Here is a 23754-nt window from a genome sequence, read left to right as displayed (position 1 = left end):
CCGGTCGCTTGAAATAATGATATTTGCATGCAAGGAGCGATTCATAAATATGTCAGGGCCGGTGAAATATAGGCAACATTTCAAACTTTCTATTTAAAAAACATGAATTATGGCCGCGAAAAATGTGTTCCCATTTAAAGGCGATACGAAGTATTTGGTGTCTCGTCCCCGGGCCCATCCATCATGCAGACAATAAAGAGAGTTTTTCGCCCTGACACTCGGGATTTATGGGCGCCCTTCTCTGCCCTCATCACTCACCCACTATGGCCAGCCTGGGGACAGGCCCGGCGGAGAGACTGGCAACCGCCCCCGCCAGAGTCCAAGCGCTCAGTTTGCATCTTTGCCGGGATCCCAAATCGAGAAATTTCAAAGGGAAGCGCCTCGAGTTAGGGGATCTAGAAGGGTCTGTGCAACCACCACATGTGGGTGAGATCCACACACTCATCCTCCCGAAGCAAGCTTTTCTCAAGAGCTGAAGCCCAAACGGCCCGGCCCCGTGTGTGCCCCCATCAGAGGTCGGGGCTCAGAACTAGAAGTTTGCTGCGCAGGTGGCTCCAGGTTACTTACACTCTGGCTGGAAGTTAGGGCAGAGAGCTAGGCCGGGGACTGTTCAGATTGACTAACCATTCTTCCCCACAGAAGGTGATCTGGACTCAAATTTTCTCAAGCAGGATCAGGCGGACGATTCTGGGCAAGGCTTTGTACCAGCCGGTGCGCACTGTAGAAGCCCATGCTGGGCGCCTGCAGCAGACCGGAGGTGGGCACTAAGAAGTAATAGAAATAAGGAAGGGGGTGCCTTCACTTTGCCTCTGGCCAAGGTAGGCCACCAGGTTCCCTCCCTCCCTCGTGCGCTCATACTGTCTTCCCAAAGCCGACATTGATTCTCTGGAGAAAACTGCTTGAAGCAAAGTTCAGACTCTGCGGCGGAATTTGCTTTCAGTTTTCGCTGGGGGCGGACTCTTCAGAAACCCTGTAGGTTTCTGAGGCTTGAGCAGACGCCGAGGCTACTAGAGCCAGCATAGCAGCGAGAGGCCATGAAACCTTGGGCGCCAAGAGAAAAGTAGGGCTGAACTCACTGCCTCCTGGGCATGGGGAGTCACCTCGTGCCTGTAACTGAGCCGAGGCTCACTGGTACATGCCACCCGGGAGCCATTTTCAATTGGATGCCTGCTGGTTGGACTTACTCAGTTTAATATGGCACCAACGAAGGCCAGAGAAATCCTGTCGATTCTAAAAAATGACAAGATTGAATTTATTGCAGAGCCATGTGTAAGCTTTATCCATGTGAAGGTAAAATTATACAAACATCTCAACACTCAGTACCAACACTATTTATTGCTTCTGGCTTCAAGGGCAGATAACACGTCTGGAAATTGATACCTACATGATATATATATATATATATATATATATATATATATATATATATATATATATATATTTCTAAATACGTACACATATAATTAAATTGGGAAAATTATAAAGCAAGGGTTGGGTTGGTTTCTATCGGGGCCCAAGATAGAGCACAGTGAATATTTCCTACAGAGTTGAATAGTGCCCTGTCTATAGCTCTTTAAGTATCTGCAGCACAGTGAAGGTGACAAACATAAACTCGTAAGAAACCGAGGAGGACAGATAACTGAGCCACCGTGCATCATTCACTATATATGAATATATATGAATATACAGTATTTCTCAGTTTAGAAATAAATTGTTTTCATAAGACCAGAAAGTGAGTACAAATCGAGGGACTTTGGGGAACCTTGTGTGGGAACCCCCAGTCCTGCAGCCCATGGCACCAAGCAGTCTGAAATAGGTTTTGGTGGAGAATCACGGCCTTCAAACCCAGCTCAGCTGCTGCTGGCTGGAGAGGTTCAGTGTGGCTGGTCAGCTGCAGAGCACCTTTGGGGTTCTTGTGGATGGCAACCCCGGTGTCTTAGAGAAGAGCTGGCATTTAAATTAGTAGGCCCTGGGTCCCTCCAACAACCCTTTCCCCTCAGACACTTCAGCCAGCGCTCAGTCCCAGCTTAGTCTAGTTCTAGCAGTGGCCACTTGGGTCTGAGCTTGGACAAAAGCATAACATAGAAAGGTGGGTGGTGTTCAATTTCAAGTCATTACCAGAATGGGAAGCCAGAGACACCAGGAAGAAGGCCACAATTCAGGAGTCTAGAAGCTAAACCCCTGCCAGTCCTTGAGGCTCTAACTTAAGGTCAGAGAGGAAATAACCTAGGCACTTAAGAAATCCTAGGTGCTCCTTCATACACCAAATGCTAAGATCCCAACACCCATGAAGCTCCACGGAGGCTATTGGCCAGGTCAACAAAGCTGGAACTGTGAAATTCCAGGGCAAGATACTAATTCCAAATAGGGGGCTTGCAACAGCCTACATATTTAGCTATCCTGGACTGGCTGGATTAATTCCCTTTCCCCAAATATACAAAACCCTTGAGGTGGGGTGAAGAGCCTCTAAAAGTCCTTCCTGGTTTGGGGAAGAAACTAAGGGGCTTATTTATTTATTTGCAGAAAGAAAAAAAAAACCTGAGACTCACGTGCACTCCTGCAGAGAGAGAAATAACCCGGGCCCTGAGAATGTTCTATTCCTGAGAATATGACTACCATGTAGAGACTTATACATGGAGCAGGGAAAGTAAGGCAATAAGAAATATTCTCTGACAACTCAAAAAATAAAAATAAAAGGAGAGAGGAAATGAAGAGGGGAAGGTTCAGAGAGTCATGGAAACAAAAAGGAGAAGAGTGAGATTTTTAAAATAAGCAGAGTCAAAGAGGCGAACCCAGAAGAATGCAGGCTATGTCAAGGTCCCAGGACTAAGCCGAGCCACAAGTCTTGTTCCGCCCCAAGCCTCGCTGGTTTGAAAAGCTGTTAGGCTTGGGCATGACACCTCAGTGGCCCCTAGGAATCTCAGACCTTACTATAGTCTGGTGGGGAGGGAATGGGTCCAGCAGCCTCAACTTGCTCTTTCCCTCACCCCTCCAAGGAGGACTGCAGGGCGGAACAGAACCTGGGTGTAGAGACCCCTGGGGGCCTGCGCCGGTCCAGGACTCTTAGGGCGCTCTGGGCCAGGCTTTCCAACTTGCCGGGCCTGACCTGTCAGGCGGATTATCTTCGAGGGAGATTAATAGGGGAGGCGGGCTGCAATAATAATCGTTTTGTTTGATGTGACAACTCTGATAGGCGTTGATTTACTTACAAACTGATAGGCTTTTAATTGAGCGCCTCCGCCGAGCCAGAGATGAAAGGGAAGCGGTGGTGAAAGGCGGCCCGCCTGCCCTCCGGCCTCAATACTGATTAGCCATCTCGACAGTGAATAGTTCAAGGCATTTTCAAACTTTTTTCCTCAGCTCTCTTCCCTTCCGCCTTCTCCCCTCCACCTCCTCCTCAAATATCTGCCATGCCCACACCTTTTTTTTTTTAAGAAAACAAATCATGTCCATTGTGTGCAAATAAAATCCGCAGGACGTCCATGCCAACCACCTCTGAGGGTTGGAAGCATTAGGCCTAGCCTGAAGTAATTAATAACACCCCACCTCCCAACTTCCATAGCTTGCTCGGCCTTCAGAGATTTGGCCTCCCTTGAGAGGTGCGCAGGCTCAGATGCTGGTGCCTCCCCAAAGCCCGGGGAACGCAGACCCCCAGGCGCCCCCGTGCGCTCCAGCCTTCCGAGTTGAGTTTTAACAGCGGCCAACAGCCGGAGCTCACCGAACACAGCGGCGCATGCACGTGAGCCGTGTGTATTCTATGTGGGACAAGAGCCATTCCAGGATTCTAACCAGTCTTGAAGAGCTGGGGTGGCCCCCCTCTTGAACAGCCTAGTGCAATGAGAAAACTACTGAAATTGGAGAAAAGGAGACACACTGAGCCTAGAAACTGAACCCTGGCCTGCGCTGTTCTGTCCACAGCTCCAGCTTTCAGTGCCCAGGCCTATCAGAGAGGCCAATATGGCAGGTGGCCCAAGACCTAGCTTGCTATGCTGGGACCACAGGAGCTGACCAGAGGGTGACACCTTTACAGGCATACAATGGGCGACACTGGCAGTCACTAACACCCGCAGGCTACAAGCAGCTTCTGAGACATCGCCCGGCAGAGTTTGGGGTTGCCATTCTGGCAAAATGTAAGCTGGACTCTCCAGAGATCATTCAGGCACCTTCACAATGATACCTGTGATCTTGCCATAGTCTCACAGACTTACCTTCATCAATTGTCGCAGGGACATCACAAACCGCCGGTGTTCTTAACACACACACACACACACACACACACACACACACACACACACACGCAAAACCAGCACCAGCACAAAACGCCTCTCTTCTTTCCAAATTACCATTAATCGAGTTACCATCCCATTAACTTTGCCAACCTAAGGAGTCAAGGAATAAAATCAAAACTCTGTCAAAGAATACTTACGATAAAATTATAAAACTCACCCCCACCCCAGAAAGTTCTCTTTATCCGCGTGGAGTGGGAGACAGAAACAGAAGGGAAAGGGAGATTGGGATGGTGGGAAAGAATAGGCTAGCAAACCGAAGGAAAGTCCCCAACCAGACCCCTGAGCGTACCCGGTTCAGCTCAGGGTGCGCGCTGTGGTCGGAACCCGGACTCCAGGCTGGGCCCCCCGCCCCTGCGCAAGGCGCAGATCGGCTCCTGGCTCCCAGCGCTCCCAGCCCCACCATTTATCAAACGGACTTGACAACAAAAGAAGAGCTCTGCGGAAAAGTGGGGGGAGGGGAAATTCAAAGTCTCCCAAGTCCCTCTGTGCAAGGAGGTGTGTCCTCTTCTCACCCCCTTCTACTTTCTACGAGTTTCTGGAGGTTGACCCCAGAGCGGACGTTAAGGAAGTCGCCCAGCGGCACAGGAGTGCGTACGCACTGTGCACCCAGATCCAGGTACAAGTCAGCACGCACAGCGCCTCCCCTCTTCTTTCCAAACAGTCCGAGTGACGGAGCAAATCGAGGGGAACGCCGAAGTCCCGCTCCGCTTCCCTGGAAGAACCGGTTTCCACAGGCAGCCGCCCCTCCCTCTCGCGTTCTTCCCTCTCCTCTCCCCGCTTAGGTCAGTCCTGTCTGAACCGTCCACATTATTCCGTCGGGCAGCCCGATATAGTCCCGGCTCCCAGGACTGTCGGGATGGTAAGCGGAGGGTAGTGGCGAAGGACCCGGGAGAGGAAGAGAGCGAGCCTGAGACCTGTTTGCCTATGCACATGGTCAGGCCTCTTCTCTTGAGCTATTCAACTCTCGCTACGAACTCGGGTCACAGAATTAAGGAGGTTTATCCCACAAGTAAGCTCCAGAACTCGGGCTATATTTGGTGGTGTGGCTCTTTGGAAAGAAGTTCCGGAGTTTGGGGTCGGAACACTACAGAGGTTGGCAGCTGGACTTCTTCAAGTTACATGCCCGGGAGGGATTATGCCAGAGAGGCAGGAAACCTCCGTGTTAGACGTCGTCTCCAGCGCCGTTCTTAGGTACCAAGCAGACCCGAACTGGGCGACCCGGATTGACCGAAGTACCCAAAGGTGGAGGGTGTGTCTGTCTCGACAACCCCAAGAGGGAGTGAGCACATCCTAGGCCGGTGCGCCAGACTCAGCGTCCTGGGTGCACCTGCGCACTTTACTCTCACTATTTCATTTTCCTGACGGTGGACGCCTCTTTCCCCTTTCTTTCTTTTTCTTACACTCCCTCTACACGCACGCACACACACGCGCGCGCGCGCGCGCAGACACACACATACACACACACGTCCCAGGAGGCTGCTGCTCTTTCCCCCTCCTTCAGCTCCTTCTCGGTCTCTTCCTCTGTCTCACTCTCAGTCTCTCTTTTTCCCTTCAAGTCTCACCCGCCTTGTAATCAGCAACAAAAGCTGACATAAATCACGGGCAGATTGACAAGAGCTGACAAATAACTGATTGATTGCGGTCGAGGCACATTGACAATTGATGGAGGGGTGGAGATGCCCAGAGAAACGGGGGGGGTGCGGGGGGAGAGGGTAGCAAGAGGAAAGCAAGAATGGGGGGGGGAGATTGAAGTGTGAAACAGGGGAAACATGTGACCCCCGTTCCTGCCCCAATCTGAGCGTCCTCGGGTGTCACGTGACCGGGAAGGGCGGAGAGCCCCGCGCACGTCGCGAGGACGAGCAGCCACCGCCTCCGTTGCCCTTCTAGCTTCTGGTTTCTCTGCTGCTGAACCTCCAGAAATCCAAGCGGGCGGGCAGACTTCCTGCAGCATCGAGTCTCCACCTTTCCTTACCCGGGTGGCCGCACCACGCAAAATCTCAATTTCTGAGAAGATTTGTGTGTGTGTGTGTGTACAGGCCCCCACTCATCCCTGGAGTTGACCGTTCAGCAGGTATCCACATTACCTCAGGCGTTTCTTCTCCCGAAGTCTGTTAACTCACTCGCACTCCCTCCCTCCAAAGGTTTCAGTTTGTTTTCCTGCTGGGAAAACGAAGAACGACGAGGAGTTAAAAAGAAAGAAGGCGGTAGATGACAAACGTAGAATAAATGTCCATCTCGTCCGGGTAGCGAAATCGAGGGAGGGGACAAGCCGAGGGGCGGTGAAGAGGGAGCTGCCCATTAAAACCAGCTCTGAGAGTCCTGGCGGCGGCGGCGGCGGCGGCGCGGGACGCGTCACATCCCCTTGACCCTCCAATCACCTCGGGCTCCCATTTGATTGGAAGGCGGCAAAGGCTTTAATCTCCCCCTCGGTGCAGCTGCTTTTGAAGTGAGTTTCCTCGCCAGAGCCCCGGCTGGACAAGCAGCGGCTCACATCGCAGAGCGCAGCGCCGGCTCGGGGCCGGGAGAGCGCAGCGCAGGGCGCAGCCCGAGACAGACACCGCGCACCGCGGGGGCACTCCCGCAGTCCATCCTGCTCTTCTAGCCCCGCCACGGCTCTGCTGCGGGCCACCCAGGATTATTCGCTTCTGGCTCCAGGCGGCGAGAAGGCGCGCGGGGCTCCCGCGTCCACTGCGCCAGCTCCTCCTCCAGCTGCTCCCGCTCCCCCGGCGAGCGCGCAGCCCCGAGCCCGCCCCGCGCGTCTCGGAGCCCTCCCCCCCGCTGCTCCCATGCGCGCGGGTGGGTCATGAGCACAGCGCCCTCGCTTTCTGCCCTAAGAAGCAGTAAGCACAGCGGCGGCGGCGGCGGCGGCAGTGGCAGTGCGGACCCTGCCTGGACCAGCGCGCTTTCTGGAAATTGCTCCGGCCACGGCCCAGGCTCCTCCCCGGCCGGCAGCACCAAGCCTTTTGTGCACGCTGTGCCCCCCTCTGACCCCTTGCGCCAGGCTAACCGCCTGCCCATCAAGGTGCTGAAGATGCTGACGGCACGGACTGGCCACATTTTGCACCCAGAGTATCTGCAACCCCTGCCTTCCACGCCCGTCAGCCCCATCGAGGTAAGGACCTTCTCTCGGGGTTAAGCTGGGTCCCCTACCAGGTCTGCCTTCCTGTGGGGTTTCTTTCCCCTGGGATCTGGGGCGCGGGGGGGGGGGGGGGACAGTCGGAGTGATTCAGCTCCAGGTTGGGAGGAAAAGACAGTGCTTCCTCAACCTTAGTCGGAAAAAGAGCAACGAGATGAAATTGGGTGCAAATTCTAACGGGCAAAACCACACAAACTTGTCTTTTTTGTATTAAACCCACTATATACCTAGCCCTCCCCCATCGGCCCCTAGGCGGACAAGGGCCTGTATAGTGTTCCAAAGTCGCCTTCCTCCGTCTCTCAGAAGCTAGTGTATTTACACAGCCTCGCAGGCGCCAACCGCTCAAGCCCTTACTCTTTAGAATCAAGGAGTGTGTGCGAGGGAAGAGGGTACAATTCTGAATCTAAGGAGACGAAAACCAAAACATTTGAGAGAGATTGTTTCCAAATCTAAGTAGTGCCTAAAGAATGCAGGAAGGATCCTAGAGCGGTCAGGGGGTTCTGGCATCTTTCCCAAGGAGTGGGGTGCCACTTAGAACTGCGCCTCGAAGTTGAAATGCTTTTCGCGGGCTGTTAAGGAGGGCGTTAGAACCCTAAGTGCAGGTTTCTAAAGGGTTTCTCTTTCTTTCTCTGTGTGAACCCCTCCCCATCTGACTCCGCAGCTGGACGCCAAGAAGAGCCCACTGGCGCTGCTGGCTCAAACATGTTCGCAGATAGGGAAGCCGGACCCTTCGCCCTCTTCCAAACTCTCCTCGGTCGCCTCCAATGGGGGCGGCGCGGGTGGTACAGGCAGTGGAGCCGGGGGCGACAAGGACGCCAAGTCGGGCCCCCTGAAGCTAAGCGACATCGGCGTGGAAGACAAGTCGAGTTTCAAGCCTTACTCCAAACCCGGCTCAGATAAGAAGGAGCCGGGAGGCGGCGGTGGAGGCGGCGGCGGCGGGGGCGGCGGCGGGGGTGTTGCTGCGGAGAAGTCAGGATTCCGGGTACCGAGCGCCACCTGCCAGCCATTTACGCCCAGGACAGGCAGTCCCAGCTCCAGCGCCTCGGCCTGTTCGCCGGGAGGCATGCTGCCTTCCGCCGGGGGCGGCCCGGAGGGCAAGGACGACAAGAAAGATCCGGAAGCTGGCGGCGGTGGCAGCGGCAAGGGCTCCGGGGGCGCCTCGGCGGACGGGGTACCCGCCGGGCTGGCGCACGGCCGGATTAGCTGCGGCGCCGGAATTAACGTGGACGTGAACCAGCACTCGGAAGGGGGTCCAGGAGGCAAGTCTCTAGGCTCGGACTGTGGTGGCTCTTCCAGCTCCAGCTCGGGTTCAGGCCCCAGCGCGCCCACCTCGTCGTCGGTGTTGGGCTCCGGTCTGGTGGCCCCGGTATCTCCCTACAAACCGGGCCAGACAGTGTTCCCTCTACCCCCCGCGGGCATGACCTACCCAGGCAGCCTGGCTGGGGCCTACGCTGGCTACCCACCACAGTTCCTGCCACACGGTGTGGCGCTCGACCCCACCAAGCCTGGCAGCCTGGTAGGGGCTCAGCTGGCAGCGGCCGCAGCCGGCTCTCTTGGCTGCAGTAAGCCAGCGGGTTCGAGTCCTCTGGCCGGGGCGTCGCCGCCTTCAGTGATGACAGCCAGTTTGTGCCGGGACCCATACTGCCTCAGCTACCACTGCGCCAGCCACTTGGCGGGGGCTGCAGCGGCCAGCGCCTCGTGCGCGCACGATCCGGCCGCTGCAGCGGCAGCGCTCAAATCGGGATACCCGCTGGTGTACCCCACGCACCCACTGCACGGCGTGCATTCCTCGCTGACGGCTGCCGCCGCTGCGGGCGCCACACCACCCTCCCTAGCCGGCCACCCCCTCTACCCCTACGGTTTCATGCTCCCTAATGACCCGCTCCCCCACATCTGCAACTGGGTGTCAGCTAATGGGCCGTGCGACAAGCGCTTCGCCACGTCTGAAGAGCTGCTGAGCCACTTGCGGACCCATACGGCCTTCCCAGGGACAGACAAACTGCTGTCGGGCTACCCCAGTTCTTCGTCTCTCGCCAGCGCCGCCGCAGCAGCCATGGCTTGTCACATGCACATCCCCACATCGGGCGCACCGGGCAGCCCAGGGACACTGGCGCTGCGCAGCCCCCACCACGCACTGGGACTCAGCAGCCGCTACCACCCGTACTCCAAGAGCCCGCTCCCCACGCCCGGTGCCCCAGTGCCGGTGCCTGCCGCCACCGGACCGTACTACTCCCCCTATGCCCTCTACGGACAGAGACTGACCACTGCCTCCGCACTGGGGTATCAGTGAGGGCGCCCTGGAGGAATGTGGAAAAAGAGGAAGGAGCTGGGGGGATGGGAGGAGCGAGGGAGGGGGCAGGACCCGAGTGAGGTTCCTGACGCCCGCAGGGGCAGAAGACCCGGGCTACCGAAGGGAAAAGAAAGTTTAAATCTTAACTATCCACCCAACCACAGAGAGCGAGTGAGCCTGGACGGGAAACTTCACCCTTACTCTCCCAACCAAACTTTATAAAAGTTGAAAAAAATCATTGGACTTTTTATAGAAAAAGAAGGAAAAATAATTGAGAAAGTGTTCATCTGAGGACTTCGCCGGTGAACATTGGTATTTATTTATGTTAGCTCCAAGCGGACCCGTGGTTCAAAAGTGCATTATTTAGTTTGAGCTCCGTAGGTTAAAAGGAGGAGGGGGGGAATTAAAACTCGAGGGTAAATATGTGGAAAACAAACCCTCCGATCCCTTGTAGAGTATAAATAAAAACAAAGCCGCTACAGAATTAGGGGTCTTCTCATTAATGTTACTTTTAAACTGCTATGATTGTATTGTGCGTTCTTATTTAATGTCTGATTGAAACTCAAATTTACATGCATGTTTGTTACAAAAAAAGAAATGAAAAAGACGAAACAAAATAAGTCACAATTTGTCAACTCTGATTTCAAATTGCAATTATTTTTAAGGTATATACCATCGAAAGAGAATGGGTATTTTTTTGTATGTATTCTGGAAGAAAACAAAAAAAAAGGAAAAACAATTCTATTCCAAAACCTCATTTGCCTTATTTTGTTCTTTAAAAGGAACACTTAACTATTTTTAATTTTTAAGTCCCCCCGCTGAGAATGGGACAAGGTTTACGTCATGTGCTAAAATAATAGACAATGTATCGCTTTAAAGATTAAAATTCCGTATATTTGATGTATTAAAAGGTTTTACTTCTTATTATCTTTTTTTATTTTTTACTTTTATTAAAGCGGTTTCAGCCGCTGCGGATTCCCTAATACCTTCAGCCCAGGATCGTGGCTATGAATTTCCTACTGCTTTGTTGTGATTTTCTTGAATAGGCAAAAGCTTCAGAAGGGCTGGCCTGCGGAACGGTTGGCCTTGGGGGGAAATGGTTTTCAAGAGAGAATTCTAATGTGGAAAGATAGTATCCTTGGCTAATTGCTCATTTCGTTTTTATTTAAATCTTGGGAAGCTGCTGTGTGAAAAGTGAAAGCAGAGAAAATAGACGCTTTAGCTTTTGTTAAATTGCTCTTTTAAGGATTTTTTTTTTTTTTTTGAGTGGGGTAGCGTGTGAGTTTCGTTTTGTTCAAAGAGTGGAGGAGGCTGGGACTCGCCTGGCTGTGCCAGAGCCCCCCGGGACGGGCGACTGCCTAGCCATTCCCCAGTTCACATTTCAAGCATCCCCGGCCTGGGGCAAGCAGCCTGAGCCGACTAGCAGGGATGGGAGGACATTTGCTGGCCTGGAAAAAAGCGCGCAGGACCTTCTTGTCCCTCGGGAACAAAGTGAGTTTTTTTAGACCTAGAGATAGTCAAATATCCCAAACCCCTTCACACGCCTGGCCACCCCCCCCCCCCCGCCTGTCTTCTTCTTCCTGTTGGAGTCGGGGAGGGTGGCAGGCCTGCGCCTAGGCTGCTTTTCCCTGTCCAGATCGCTCCTCATTGGGTGCGGCAGCCCAGTCGGGGTTGCAAAAGTGCGCTCCGAGGCCAGGAACGGAGAATCCCCCTTTAAACTCAGCATTTCGAGGGTCTTGGCGGCCCCGTTTCACCTCAAAGAAGCAATTCTGTGCTGTTCTGGGCTATCGGCGCGGCAGGATCCGTGTGTGGATCCCCGCGGCGTGCTCCCTTCTCCCCAACTTGAGACTCACCGCCCAGCAGCCAGAAGCTCAGGCAGAACAGTGTAGGGAGATGCCCGGGTCTCAGCGAGACCGAGAGGCCCTTGCTGAAGATGTAGTTATTCAGCTGTTGAGAGCGCTAGGCACAGGACGCCCTTCGGTGGGGTCCTGGGACCAGAGAGTAGGGGCATAGAGAGAACACCCCAAGGCGCATCCTCCTGGAGTTAGGCCTTTCTGGGTTTCCCCAGCCTCTGGCTTCCCTCTGCCCCAGCTCTCTCTGTCGCCTTTGAGCGCCCGCAAAGTATCTCCGCTTTGGACCTTGGGAGGGAGGAACAGCCACCCGGGCCCTGGTGCCATTTGCACAGGACTTAATGGCTTTTTAGATTTTTTTTTCCCACCCTCCTCTTTAGCACCAGCGTAACGCTGGGGGACCTTTCCCCGTGTGGCACGCAGAGCGGACCGGCCACCTCCCAAAGGCCGCAGGAGCAGACTTTGTGAAGACTCTTTGGCCTCCCTGCTGCTCCCCCGAAAGGTATAGCCTAGCTGCCTGAAACTCTGGCACCCAGAGCTGGCGCCAGAGAAGAAACACTGCGGCCTTGCTGCCACTCTGGTTCGGAGGATAGACACTAGACTGGTCTGAGCCTCTTGAGAACATGGGGCAGCTCACCATCCCAGGTGCTTGGACAAACTCCACACACCAGGTTGGAAAGTAGATGATGCCGCCGGAACACCCCCCCCACACACACACACACACATCTCAGGGCCCATCCATGCCTTGGGATCTAAAAGCCAGGCTGCTATCTAAGCCCTCACCAGCCACAGGCCGCTGGTATTGGGACCCACAAGCTTCGCCCACCACGACCCTGCATGTTTGGGTAAGGGTTCTTTCGTTGCTTCTTCCTGCCCACCAGGACAACGCTCTGATCGGGAAGGCCTAAACATTCCTCAGCGCTGCAATTCAAGCCTGGGACCTGCAGAAAGATGACTGGGACTTTCGGGCCTTCGTGCTCCTTCTTGGCATTTTATTAGCCAAAACAAAACCCCAGAAAGAAAGAAAGAAAGAAAGAAAGAAAGAAAGAAAGAAAGAAAGAAAGAAAGAAAGAAAGAAAGAAAGAAAGAAAGACTTTAATAAAACCCTTTTCTGGAAGAAGTTAGGCATAAGCAGCAAAATTCCAGAACCTCGGGGCTGGGGTTTAGGGCAGGAAGGATTCTCCGACTTGTGGGATAGAGCCAAGTCACTCCGGGGCAGTTATAGGATGGAGGGTGCCAGTATGTGTTGCGGGTCCGATTGGAGTTCTGCAGCCTCCCAGGAGAGACATGTACCCCTCCCCGCGCCATACGGGAGCAGTCCCCTCCTCCGCCTCTCAGCCGCTCTCTACCTCTCTACGCAGCTGAGGGAGAGCCCCAACGCAGCAGTCATCGCCGGGATCCTGAACCCCGAGAGTGTCCGCTAGGCGGCGCTGCGGATCCCAACAGAGCCGGTAAAAACACCAGGAACCTAGGACCCCAAGCCGCCTCCACCTCTCCTGTTTTCAGGAGTTCCTCAACCTGTCATTCCTCAGTCATTTCTTGCTGCAACCTCCTTGCTTGCAAGCCACCTCTTCCACCCCTTGTAGCTTCCAGTTCAGCTGACTGCCCCCCTGACACATGCACGTATGTGCATGCGTGCACACACACAAACACACACTTCCCTGTCTCCAAACGGTTGGTACAGGCCTCACAGGTCCCTCCTAACCTCTAGAAGCTTCAACTGTGTCACTTTCAAGGCTCCAGCTAGGCCCCCTTGCCTCGCATGCTCTTCAGTGGGCAAGCGTTCTCTGCCCGGAGCAGTTATCCTAGATACAGTGAGAGACCCAGGGTCCTTTGGGGTGCCTTTTTCACAGGCCAGGAGATGGCTCACAGAAGCCTCTTGAGGTCTCTCTGCAAGTCTTTCACCTCAATGGAGAAACTGAGGCAAAGTCCAAGCAGCCAATGCTAAGGTCAAAGGGCAAAGCCACTGCCTTCTCCATTCTGCTCTATCAAACATGTGTCCCTCTGGTGGAGATGCCAAGTGATCCCGATGTCCTTGTTGTGGGAGGTGACCTTGCATCTCTTATGGACTACAGCCAACATGTTAGCTTTCATCCTTCACAACACCACCATGATGTCATTCACCCCATTTTCCAAATGAGGAAACTGAGGCTGGGCATGACTTCACCTTGAGGTTTTTGAGCTGCATAAGCAAGATTCTCAACTTGGCTACACCTACAGGAGGAGATTTTAAAATAGGGCAATGCTCGAAACCAGAAGTTGACTTATCTGGTATGGGAGTGGGCAGGGGAGGTCCTCTGAGCTATCTTAATTTTCATTATGGAGATTTTTCCAAACACAGAGATAGAAGCAACAGTGTAATGGACTCCCATGAACTCTCATCCAACCTAAATAACTGTCAACTCGCGAGCACACTTATTTCCTCTCTACCCTATCCAAAAGCCCACCCCACACACTGACTGCAGACAGCCTGCAACTTTATCTCCTCAGATGTCAGTCACATCCACTCAGAGATCCAACCCATGCCTAGGTTGGCATCTGTGGTCTGGAATATGTGAGTTCCTGCTTACCAGACCACAGGCCTGGCACCCAACCTCCCCTGAAATAGAGGACACTGATCCCAGAATGTGCCTAGTTTGGAACTGGGAGGGGGAGTGGGTGTGTGTGGGCGGGTCTGTAAAATGACTTTGAATCCTGGCCTGGCTTGGCAGTAGAGGATATTCTCAAAGTGTCCCTTCTACTGTAGCATGTGTCAGCTTAAAGCTGCATGCTATAGTAGAAGGGACAGGTTCAAAACTGAATGACCCGGACTCTAAGCTCCACCTTGGCTTATTCTATGACTCCTTTCCTCTTGTCCTCCATGTTTTTGTCAGTGAAATGGAGACACTAATTCCATCCTACCAGGAGTTATTAGGAGCCTCAAGTAAGATAATGATTATAAGGGTTGGGGACAGCTCATTGATAGATCATGCATGTGTCTAGCACATGTGAGGCCTGGGTCTCATTCTCAACATGGGTGGGAAAAAATCAACAATAATTAAACTTTGAAGTGTCCAAGTTCCTACCTGACCTACACTGAGCCTTTACTGTGGCTCTCAGTAAAGACTGAGGAGCTGTCTATGGCTCCCTCGACCCAGTAGCTTCTCCAGAGTACCTGTGATCATGGATCATCTTCTGATGGGTCCTGTTTGCTATCCATAGCTCGTCACACACAGTTCAAACCCTCTGCCTGCTAGCTAGACCCCAGTCTCCTACTCAGTAATACCAATCCTACGGTCTTCTCCTGGAATGCCTTCCTTCTCCCCTCCTCTGTGCCGCTGTTACAGCTGCAAGTGTGAAGGGCCTCACAGACTTGTGTGTTTGAACTTACATCCCGGCATCTAGTGATGGAATCATCTCAGGAGGTGGGGGCTGGGCTGGAATCAACTCAGGAGGTGGAGGCTGGCTGGAAGGTAAGTTACTGAAGACAGGCTTTGATGTTAATAGCTCACCCCACTTTCTGATCTTTCTCTGCTTTCTGATTTGCTCAGACATGAGCAGATTCCTCTGGCACTGCAGAGAATGCTCCAGCCCCCATGTCTTTCTGCTGTGATGAACTGTGTCCCCTCCAAATGGGGCCCAAAATGAGTCCTTCTTCCATTGAGATACTTTTACCAGGTGTTTTATTGTAGCAACAAGAAAAATGACTAATATACCACCCAAAATTCTCCCAATACTAGGCTGGGCCTAGTAGCCACATCTTTAGTCTCTGCACTCAGGAGGCAGGGGCAGTTCAAGGCCAGTCTGGTCTACACAGTGAGTTTCAGGCCATCGGGGCTACATAGTGTGACACTATCGAGAGAGAGAGAGAGAGAGAGAGAGAGAGATGAAAGGAAGGAAGGAGGCGGAAGGAAGGAAAGAAAAGAAAGAAAGAATTAAAGAAAGAAATTCTAGCAATACTCACCTCCACGTCTCCCCCATTTCTCACTCATTTGCATTAACACAGAGGTAAGAGTAGAGGTATGAAAGCCACTCACTGGGCCAGGGATAAGGATACTGTCTTTGACTAGGATTTTTCTACAGTTGTATGACCAGAAGTAAGACAAATATAATGGTGAGGTTCATCTCCAAAAGTGACCTGGGGCTGTGCGTACGCAGGTGAATGGCAGGGTGCCTCAGACACTGATGCCCCTGAGAGTATGGCATCCTTACACTTCCATACGTTCATCGGTATCTCTGTTACCTTCCCCATCTCACAAGTGAGGAGCAGAGGGTGAACAAAGATGTGTTTATATAACACAGCACTGGACCCTGGGCCTTCCGGACACCCTCTATCATATTACTAACTCCAAACTCCTTCTCTGACCTCAGTTGTTACCACCCTACCTTCTGAAAGTTCCCTGGGTCCTTCCCATATTTAATGTCCTTCCCCTTTCCCCTTGTAGCTTCTGCCTGTCCACTGTTAAACATTGTTTCTATTTTGTAATATATATTTTTTAATTAAAATATTCTTACGTCGGGTTCTCCCTGCCATTTCCTCTCTCCAATTCTTACCATGCACCCCCTTGCTCTCCATGGCCACTTTTTCTTTTGTTGTCGCTCGGGTGCATGTGCATGCATACATATGCATACACACACATGCATATTCCAAATATAAATACAGCCTGTTCAGTCTCTATAATGTTACTTGTACATATATGATTTCAGGGATGACCACTTGATGGTGGTGATCAATTGGTGTGCCTTTCTCTGGGCACGTCTGTTTCTCCCACTCTTAGCATTCCTTAGTTGCCTGCAGTTCTTGGTCTATAGCCGAGGCCTTGTGAGTTTTCTCCCAACCCTGTTAGAGTGTCTATTTGGTATCCTTGTTCAGAGTTTACTTAAGCAGCTATTTTGATGAGACTTCATGGGTCTCATTATTTCTCTGACATTCTGAGGAAACTAAGTCTCACAGCACACCCCCTGTTCCTAGGGCTCTCACAATCTTTCTGCCCCCTCTTCCACTATGATCTCTGAGCCTTAAGTGTAGAAACTGTATTATAGATGCATCAGTTGGGGCCAGCCAGGACATGGTCACTTGTTCTCTGCATTTTGATTGGCTGTGGTCTTTTGTAATAGTCTCCATTTGTTGCAAAGAGGACTACATTCACCTGTAGGCATAAGTACATATTTAAAATGTATTTAGGGGTGATGCTGGCTTGGTGAAGTGGCAATTGTAGGTTCTTCTCCAAGACCTGTAACCTAACAAGCCTCTTGTTAATGCCTTGGTTTCCAGCACCAGGGATGACTTTCCTCTTGTTGAGTGGGTCTTCAGTCCAATTTGAGAGTTGTTGATTGCTGCCAACGTACACATGCCATTATTGTATCCTTAGGGATATCATGCCATGCTGGTCGTTGCCTTAGTTTGTGGGCCTCATAGATGACTAGAACAACTGGTTGCTTCTCTCCATTGGGAGCTTTCATGGCTCCTTCTGCTACCATGGAAGCTATTCCTCAGGTCAGAACCAGGTAGGATCCTCCAGGTCCTGGGTCTGAAGCATATGATATCTTCCAGACACATATTTTTCTGTGTAAGACAGGGTCATAGGTACCCCAGACTGGCTTTGAACTCTTTATGTAAGCAAGGATGATACTGACATTCTGGTTCTCCAGCCTCTGTTCCTTGAATACTGGGATTACACTACAATACCCAGTTGATGCAGTGTTGGAGATCCAACCTAGGGTTTCATGCATACTAAGCATGATCAACTGAACTACATCCCCAGCCTCAGACATTTTTCCTATTGTCTACCAAGTCTGGAGGTAGAATTAATGGAGAAAACTATATCCCTCAGCTAGCATGGTACATAGAACCTAGCAGGTGTTGTTATGTGTTCAGAAAAGGGAGGTAAAAGGAGAATGCAGAGAGGAAAAACAGGACTAAGCAAGAATGCCTCCTGCACATAGTGAGGACCTGAGTTCGGAGCTCCAGGTTCCATGAAAGACTCCATCTCAAAGAAAAAAGACAGAAGAATGGCAGAAAATACTCTGCCCAGTGTCCTTCTTTGTTCATACAGAAAGCATATGTACCTACATATGTACACACACAATTAAATTTTTAAAAGAGAAATATGCAACAAGTTGGTTCTCTTAGGGTAAATTATGCTTCCATAGGGTTTGGGTAACACAAAGAAGCATGCATGGCCTTAGTAAACTTGGAAAGTTTGAACTTAAAACCTAGGCCTAAGGTGAACTTCAATGCATTACTTAGAAACTACACTTGCTGACAGTAACACCACACACACACACACACACACACACACACACACACACACACATCATAATATAAGGAAGATAAATGTTCTCTCAAAGTATAAATGGACAGTCCAGGCTGGAAGACCATTGGTCACCAGGAACCCAGGGTCTTCAATCACCACTCTGCCAGCCCAATCTGGCAATTTTTCATTCTCTTGTCATGAGTCCCAGAAAGCTGTTTGAGCTCAGCTGCCATTGTGTGGTGCCAAACAGCCAGAAGGAGAAGCAAGAAGAAGCCAGTGGAGCCTCTTTTCTTTTAATGAGTCTTCCCAGAGACCACATAACTCTTTAGACTGTATCTAAGTGTTTAGAATGTTACCACATGGCCACACATAGCTGCAAGGGAGGCTAAGAATATGATGTTTAGTTGGGTACAATAGGACCTCAGACCAACTCAAGATTGCTATGGACTGAATTGTGTTTCCCACTGCAAACTCATTGGAAGCTCTATTTCCTAATGTAACTATATTTTGAAATGAGGCCTTAAGGGAGGTAATTAAATTTAAATGGGGTCATTAAGGTAGAACTATAATCTGAGAAGATTTGTGGCCTCGTAAGAAGAGATATCTTTTGTTGCTTCTTCATCCTTTTTTTCCCATCCCATCTCTTTCCACATACAAAGAATATGAGAATTGGCTTGTAATCCAGGAAGAGAACTTTTAACAGAAAGAGAACCAGCCAACTCCTTGATCTTGGACTTGCAACCTCCCAAACCATGAGAAGTTAGCTGTTATTGTCTCAGCCCTCTAGTCTTCCCTACTTTGCATAACAGGTTAAACTGACTATTACAGAGAGCCATGGGACTAAGAGGGATGAGAGATTAGGAGATATAAAAGACGTTAGCAGACTCCTACAGGGACATTGTCTAGAGACTTCTACCTGTAAAACATAGTGTTTTTTTTTTTTTTAAATGTTTAACTCTGTCCTGGAACTCATGATATGCACCAGACTGGCTGTGAACTCAGAGATCTAACTCTGCCTCTCTAGTGCTGGGATTAAAGGCAGACACAACTACCCCTAGCTCAACCACAGGTTTTTGGTATAGTAGACAGGACAAATGCCTGCTAAGCCCACAAAAGCCCTGATTCAGGCTTGAGGCAATGGAGATTCAGTTGTAAGTTTAGATATTATCCATGTGTCATGCAATGCTGTCCAATAAGATCAGTCAATGATCATTTTCACTCCCATAAAAACTTTGGTTAGGAGTGGGAAGATGGTTAAAGCACTTGTCAGGAAAATAAGAATCAGACTCCAGAACCCAGGTGAACCATACTGGGTGGGCAGAACAGCCTGCCTGTAATTCTAGCACTTGGAAGGCAGAAACAAGGGAACCCTGAAGTGAACGAACAACCAGATTGGTGAGCTCCAGGTTCAACTGAGAGATCCTGTTACAGTGAAGACAGAGGCAACTGATGGAGGAAGACTCCTGACATCAGACTGGATTCTACACACACACACACACACACACACACAAAGGAAAAAAGGAAGGGAGAAAAAACTCTTGACCAGAGACTCATTCACTGTGCCCTACAATCCACACACAATGGATCTTCAAAGGAAAAAAAAAGGCTAGGGAGATAACTCAATAGACAAGGCACATGTGGCCCAAATGAGAGGACCTGAGTTCAAGTCCCCAGAAACCATGTAAAGCTGAATATGGCAGTAATCCCAGTGCTCCGGTAGCAAGGTGGGAGGGCAATCTGGGAGAATTCCCTAAAGCTTGCAGACCAGCTAGTCTGGAGTAAAGAGCAGTGAACTAGAGACCTTGTTTGAAACAAGTTGGAAGGCAGGAACCAACATCTGAAATTGTCCTCACTTCCACACACCCACCATAGCACACATGCATCTATGCTCATACATATACACATACATCACACAACACACAATCTTACACAAAATTATGATCTTTGTGTAATATACCACATGCTTGGTGTATACATGTGGTGTATAATCTTACACAAAGATGATAAAGAAAAGGAAAAAGCTAGGAATAGGAGCATACATCTTTACTCCCAGATACTCAATTGGCTAAGGTGGGGCTGGTCATGAGTTCAAGGCCAACCTGGGTGACCCAGCTTAAAATATAAAGGGGCTAAGGGTAAAATTCTGTGCTGAAGAGCTTGTCCAGTATTTTTTGAGTCCCTAGATCTGACTCCCCAGCCCCACAAAAACAAATAAAACCAAAAACCTGGGTTGATAGAAAGGAAGTAACATTGTAAACTGCCCTGCCTCCTTCCTCTGTGTCACTGATAAGAACCTAAAAGGCGAGTTCGAGGCCAGCCTGGTCTACAGAGTGAGTTCCAGGACAGCCAGGGCTACATAGAGAAACCCTGTCTCGAAAAAAAAACAAAAAACAAAACAAAAACAAAAAAACCAAAAAAACAAAACAAACAAAAAAAAAGAACCTAAAAGGCACCCACACACACACACTGAACATAGGGGCCCACCAGGGCTCAACTTTGAACTGACCTCAGGAAAAAAAAACACAAATTAGAAGAAGACAGATGGTAACACTGACCATGGCAGGGTGAGGGTAGTTCTAATCCTGCCCGGTCACCCACCCAACAGTGACCTATGGAGTGCACCTCACTCCTCCTCAGAGCCCCCCAGAGTGAGGCAAGAGGGTGGCCACTTGGGAAAGAGCAAGAGAGGCTTGGAGCTAAGAGGTTGGGGAGTAAGCAGGAATAGAGGGATAGGCTACCACCAGTCCCTTGAGAGGGTTCAGTGGGAAATGAACCCTTCTGGATTTCTTCTTCCTGGAAGAATTCTCCAGCTTTGGCTGTCACGAAGGGAGGAAGGGAGGAGCATGCTGGTCCCTCAGCTGTCCTCTGATGCCCCTGATGTTTTTTGTTCTTACATTTTCCAATCCCTTCCTCTCCTGCAGAATCCCTGGGGTGCTTCCCATGGAATGGGAAGTCCACACTTCTCCGTGCCAGACTTAAGGGTAGTTTGAGAAACTGCAACCATTTTTAAAGAACCCCAGATATGCCACGACCACTCTTGCAAGGATGGAGGGCATATGCACATGAATAATACCAGGTAATTCTTGGGCTTGCAGATTTAAAATTCTGGATTGGAGACTCTTAGCATGTTGAATGGTGTGGGCTCAATCCCTACCACTGAGAAAACAAACAAAAACCAACAAATGCATAGTCTAAATCCTAAAGAAAATCCAAGATTTCAACAGAAAGCAAGCATGTCTAGACAATCCCCCTAAGGAATGCCGGGTTTTCCTTTCTAAATTATGACCAGGAGGAGGACATTCCAGATCTTCCATGTGGTTAACAGTAATATGTTACATATATATATATATATATATATATATATATATATATATATATATATACATACATATATACATAATCAGCTTTGCTGGATCAAACACCAATTGGGCACATCTTTCCCCATAACTCCTCGCTCAGTGCTGTTACGTTGGTAGCGTGATCGAGCTAGGAATATTTACACTAGGGCAATTGGCAAACACTGTAATAGAAAATAAAAGCATTTATTTCCCAGAGAGAAATTTTCTGGACATTTACCAGCTTGCCACAGGGCCATTCCATGGAAGCAGAAGTCACTTCCCTGAAAATGAGGAAGGGACACGTCTGCTGCCAGGAACTTGATGAGTGACCATTTAGGGAGTGTATAGCCTGCCACTCTGACCCTTCTCTCACTTATTTTAGATTCTTTACAGTACAACAAACATACCATAGCATGATTTGGGCAGCCCAGCTTATATGGGGAGCCCTCAGCTACATGGAAGTCCTATAGCCTGCCTTCTCTGTGCCCCTGACACTGAACCCTTGCCTTTTGATATAGGCTGTTCAGATGTGATTTAACCCAGCCTCTCCCTCCCTTCTACCAAGTACTAAGTACCAGTTTCCTCTTCTGCACCTTCTGGATGCATCCAGCAAACTATTTAGGGGAGGAGGGGGAAGGGGCAGTGACAATACACATCTCTGACTTTGTGCCTTTGCCCACTACAGCAAGGATTACAGTGGGCCAGGCCTAGAATGTAGCATGCCCTAGGGTCTTCCTACCACACTCCTTAGGAAAACATAGATTATAATTATTATTTCTATTTAATAAGTATCTTCTTCACATTGAGTTCTATATTAAATGCTCTTAACATATTATCTTTCTGACTCCCACAAGCTCTAGAAGATAGGCGTTATGTTAAGAGAGAAACTGAGACCCAGAGAAGTTAAGTAGCATGCCTGAAGTCTCATGGATAATAAACATTAGGGTTAAGATAAAAGGCAATTCAGTCTTACTCCAAAGCCCCTTTGATAAAGCCTGTTCTTCTATTCGCAGGTTCTATCCCCTGGAGCCTACATAATGTCCGGAGATGCACAAACTGTAGGAAAAGTATCTTGCTGAGAAACCCCAAACGGCAAGAAGAAAGACAGTTTGCTTGCCTGTGGGCAAGCTAGAGCCTAGCAGAGTGTCAAGTCTCCAGCCCTGAACAGGGAGTGTCCACTTGAAAGTTGAGTGCCTACTGTATACACAGCCTTGCCTTTGGCCTGGAGGCAGTAGAAAAATAACCAAGACATGATCTCGGTCCGCTGAGGTCTTAGAAACAGTTACCACCGTAGGCGGGCTATGACGAGGGATAGTCTCTGAAGACAAGTACAAGTTCAGCGTTCTTCATCCCAGCTGAAAGATGTGAGAATCATCAGAGAGGCGGCAGCCTCAATGATGAGCAGCCATTAAAAGGTAAAAAGTGAGGATACAGAATGAAGGAGGAGAGACTAGTGAGATCTAAGCCGTGGAGGCGGGACAGATGGAGTCCTGTTCTTCCATAGGCACTAGGGAGCCATCAAGAGTCCTTGAGCAGAGGAATGACATGACGTGATAGAATAGTGGAGCGTGGGAGACAGACACCAATTTGATGTTCCAGTGGCTCAGAGAAAAGATGTGAGCTGGTCACAGCCAGAAACCATAGATGACGCAAAGAAAGGATTGTTCTGGGAGAAAGCAAGGAAGCAAGACAGAGCATCTGGGAGAAGGACAGTAGCTGGAGAAAGAGAAGGCAAAGACAAAGACACCTAAGGAACCAAGAGACAACCCAGCCTCCCCACCCCACCCCACACACAGCTACTCTCATCAGCCCAGTTTCTCTTTCAAGTGATAGTGGACATGGAACTGACATTGTGGATGGTGGTGAGCTGCCAGCGTAGGCTCTGAGAACCGAACTGGGGTCCTCTGCAAAAGCAGTATATACTTGTAGCTGCTGGGCAAGCTCTCCAGCCCTAACAGTGGTTGGTTGTATTCCTTCTAGGTTCCACTTAACAGTCACCTGGCAACAGCCAGGTAGGCCGGGCTTGCTATAAAAGGGGATGTTTGGCCCCTCCTTGCTCTCTCTGCCCCTTTCTCTGACTGTCTTCTCTCCCTGACCCTTTCCTACTCTCCCCCCACCATGTGTTCCTGGTTGGCCTCCCCCCACTTCTCTCTCTCTCTCTCTCTCTCTCTCTCTCTCTCTCTCTCTCTCTCTCTCTCTCTCTCCTCTTCCTCCTCTTCTTCCTCTTCCTCCTCCTCCTTTTCCTCCTTCTCTTCCCTTTCCAAGTCCCCTTCCCATGCCCTGAATAAACTCTATTCTATTCTATTCTATACTATGGCTGGAACCTCAGGGGGAGGGATGCCTCAGCATGGGCCCCGCTGCGGTGCCCCTCCCACCTCACCATGCTGAGTTCTGCATATCCTGGCTCTCTTTAATAAAACACAGCAGTGGGCCGGGCGGTGGTGGCACACGCCTTTAATCCCAGCACTTGGGAGGCAGAGGCAGGTGGATTTCTGAGTTCGAGGCCAGCCTGGTCTACAGAGTGAGTTCCAGGACAGCCAGGGCTACACAGAGAAACCCTGTCTCAAAACAAACAAACAAACAAAAAAAAAAAAAACAAAAAAAAAAAAAAAAAA

General features: G+C 50.3%; 1 protein-coding gene across 1 annotated transcript; it reads left to right on the top strand.

Annotated features, from left to right (window-relative positions):
• The first annotated feature begins 6028 nt into the window (after positions 1-6028).
• On the top strand, positions 6029-10625 carry Znf503 (zinc finger protein 503). Its single transcript, XM_034498799.2, has 2 exons — positions 6029-7401; positions 8087-10625. The coding sequence occupies exons 1-2, from the start codon at positions 7093-7095 to the stop codon at positions 9713-9715; spliced, it is 1938 nt and encodes a 645-aa protein (XP_034354690.1). The 5' UTR covers positions 6029-7092; the 3' UTR covers positions 9716-10625.
• The last annotated feature ends 13129 nt before the right edge of the window (positions 10626-23754 follow it).

This window comes from Arvicanthis niloticus, chromosome 3 (genome assembly GCF_011762505.2).
Source record: "Arvicanthis niloticus isolate mArvNil1 chromosome 3, mArvNil1.pat.X, whole genome shotgun sequence".
In the NCBI taxonomy this organism is placed as follows: domain Eukaryota; kingdom Metazoa; phylum Chordata; class Mammalia; order Rodentia; family Muridae; genus Arvicanthis; species Arvicanthis niloticus.
The sequence above is the reverse complement of the archived record's forward strand: the minus strand, read 5'-3'. Positions and strand labels throughout refer to the sequence as shown.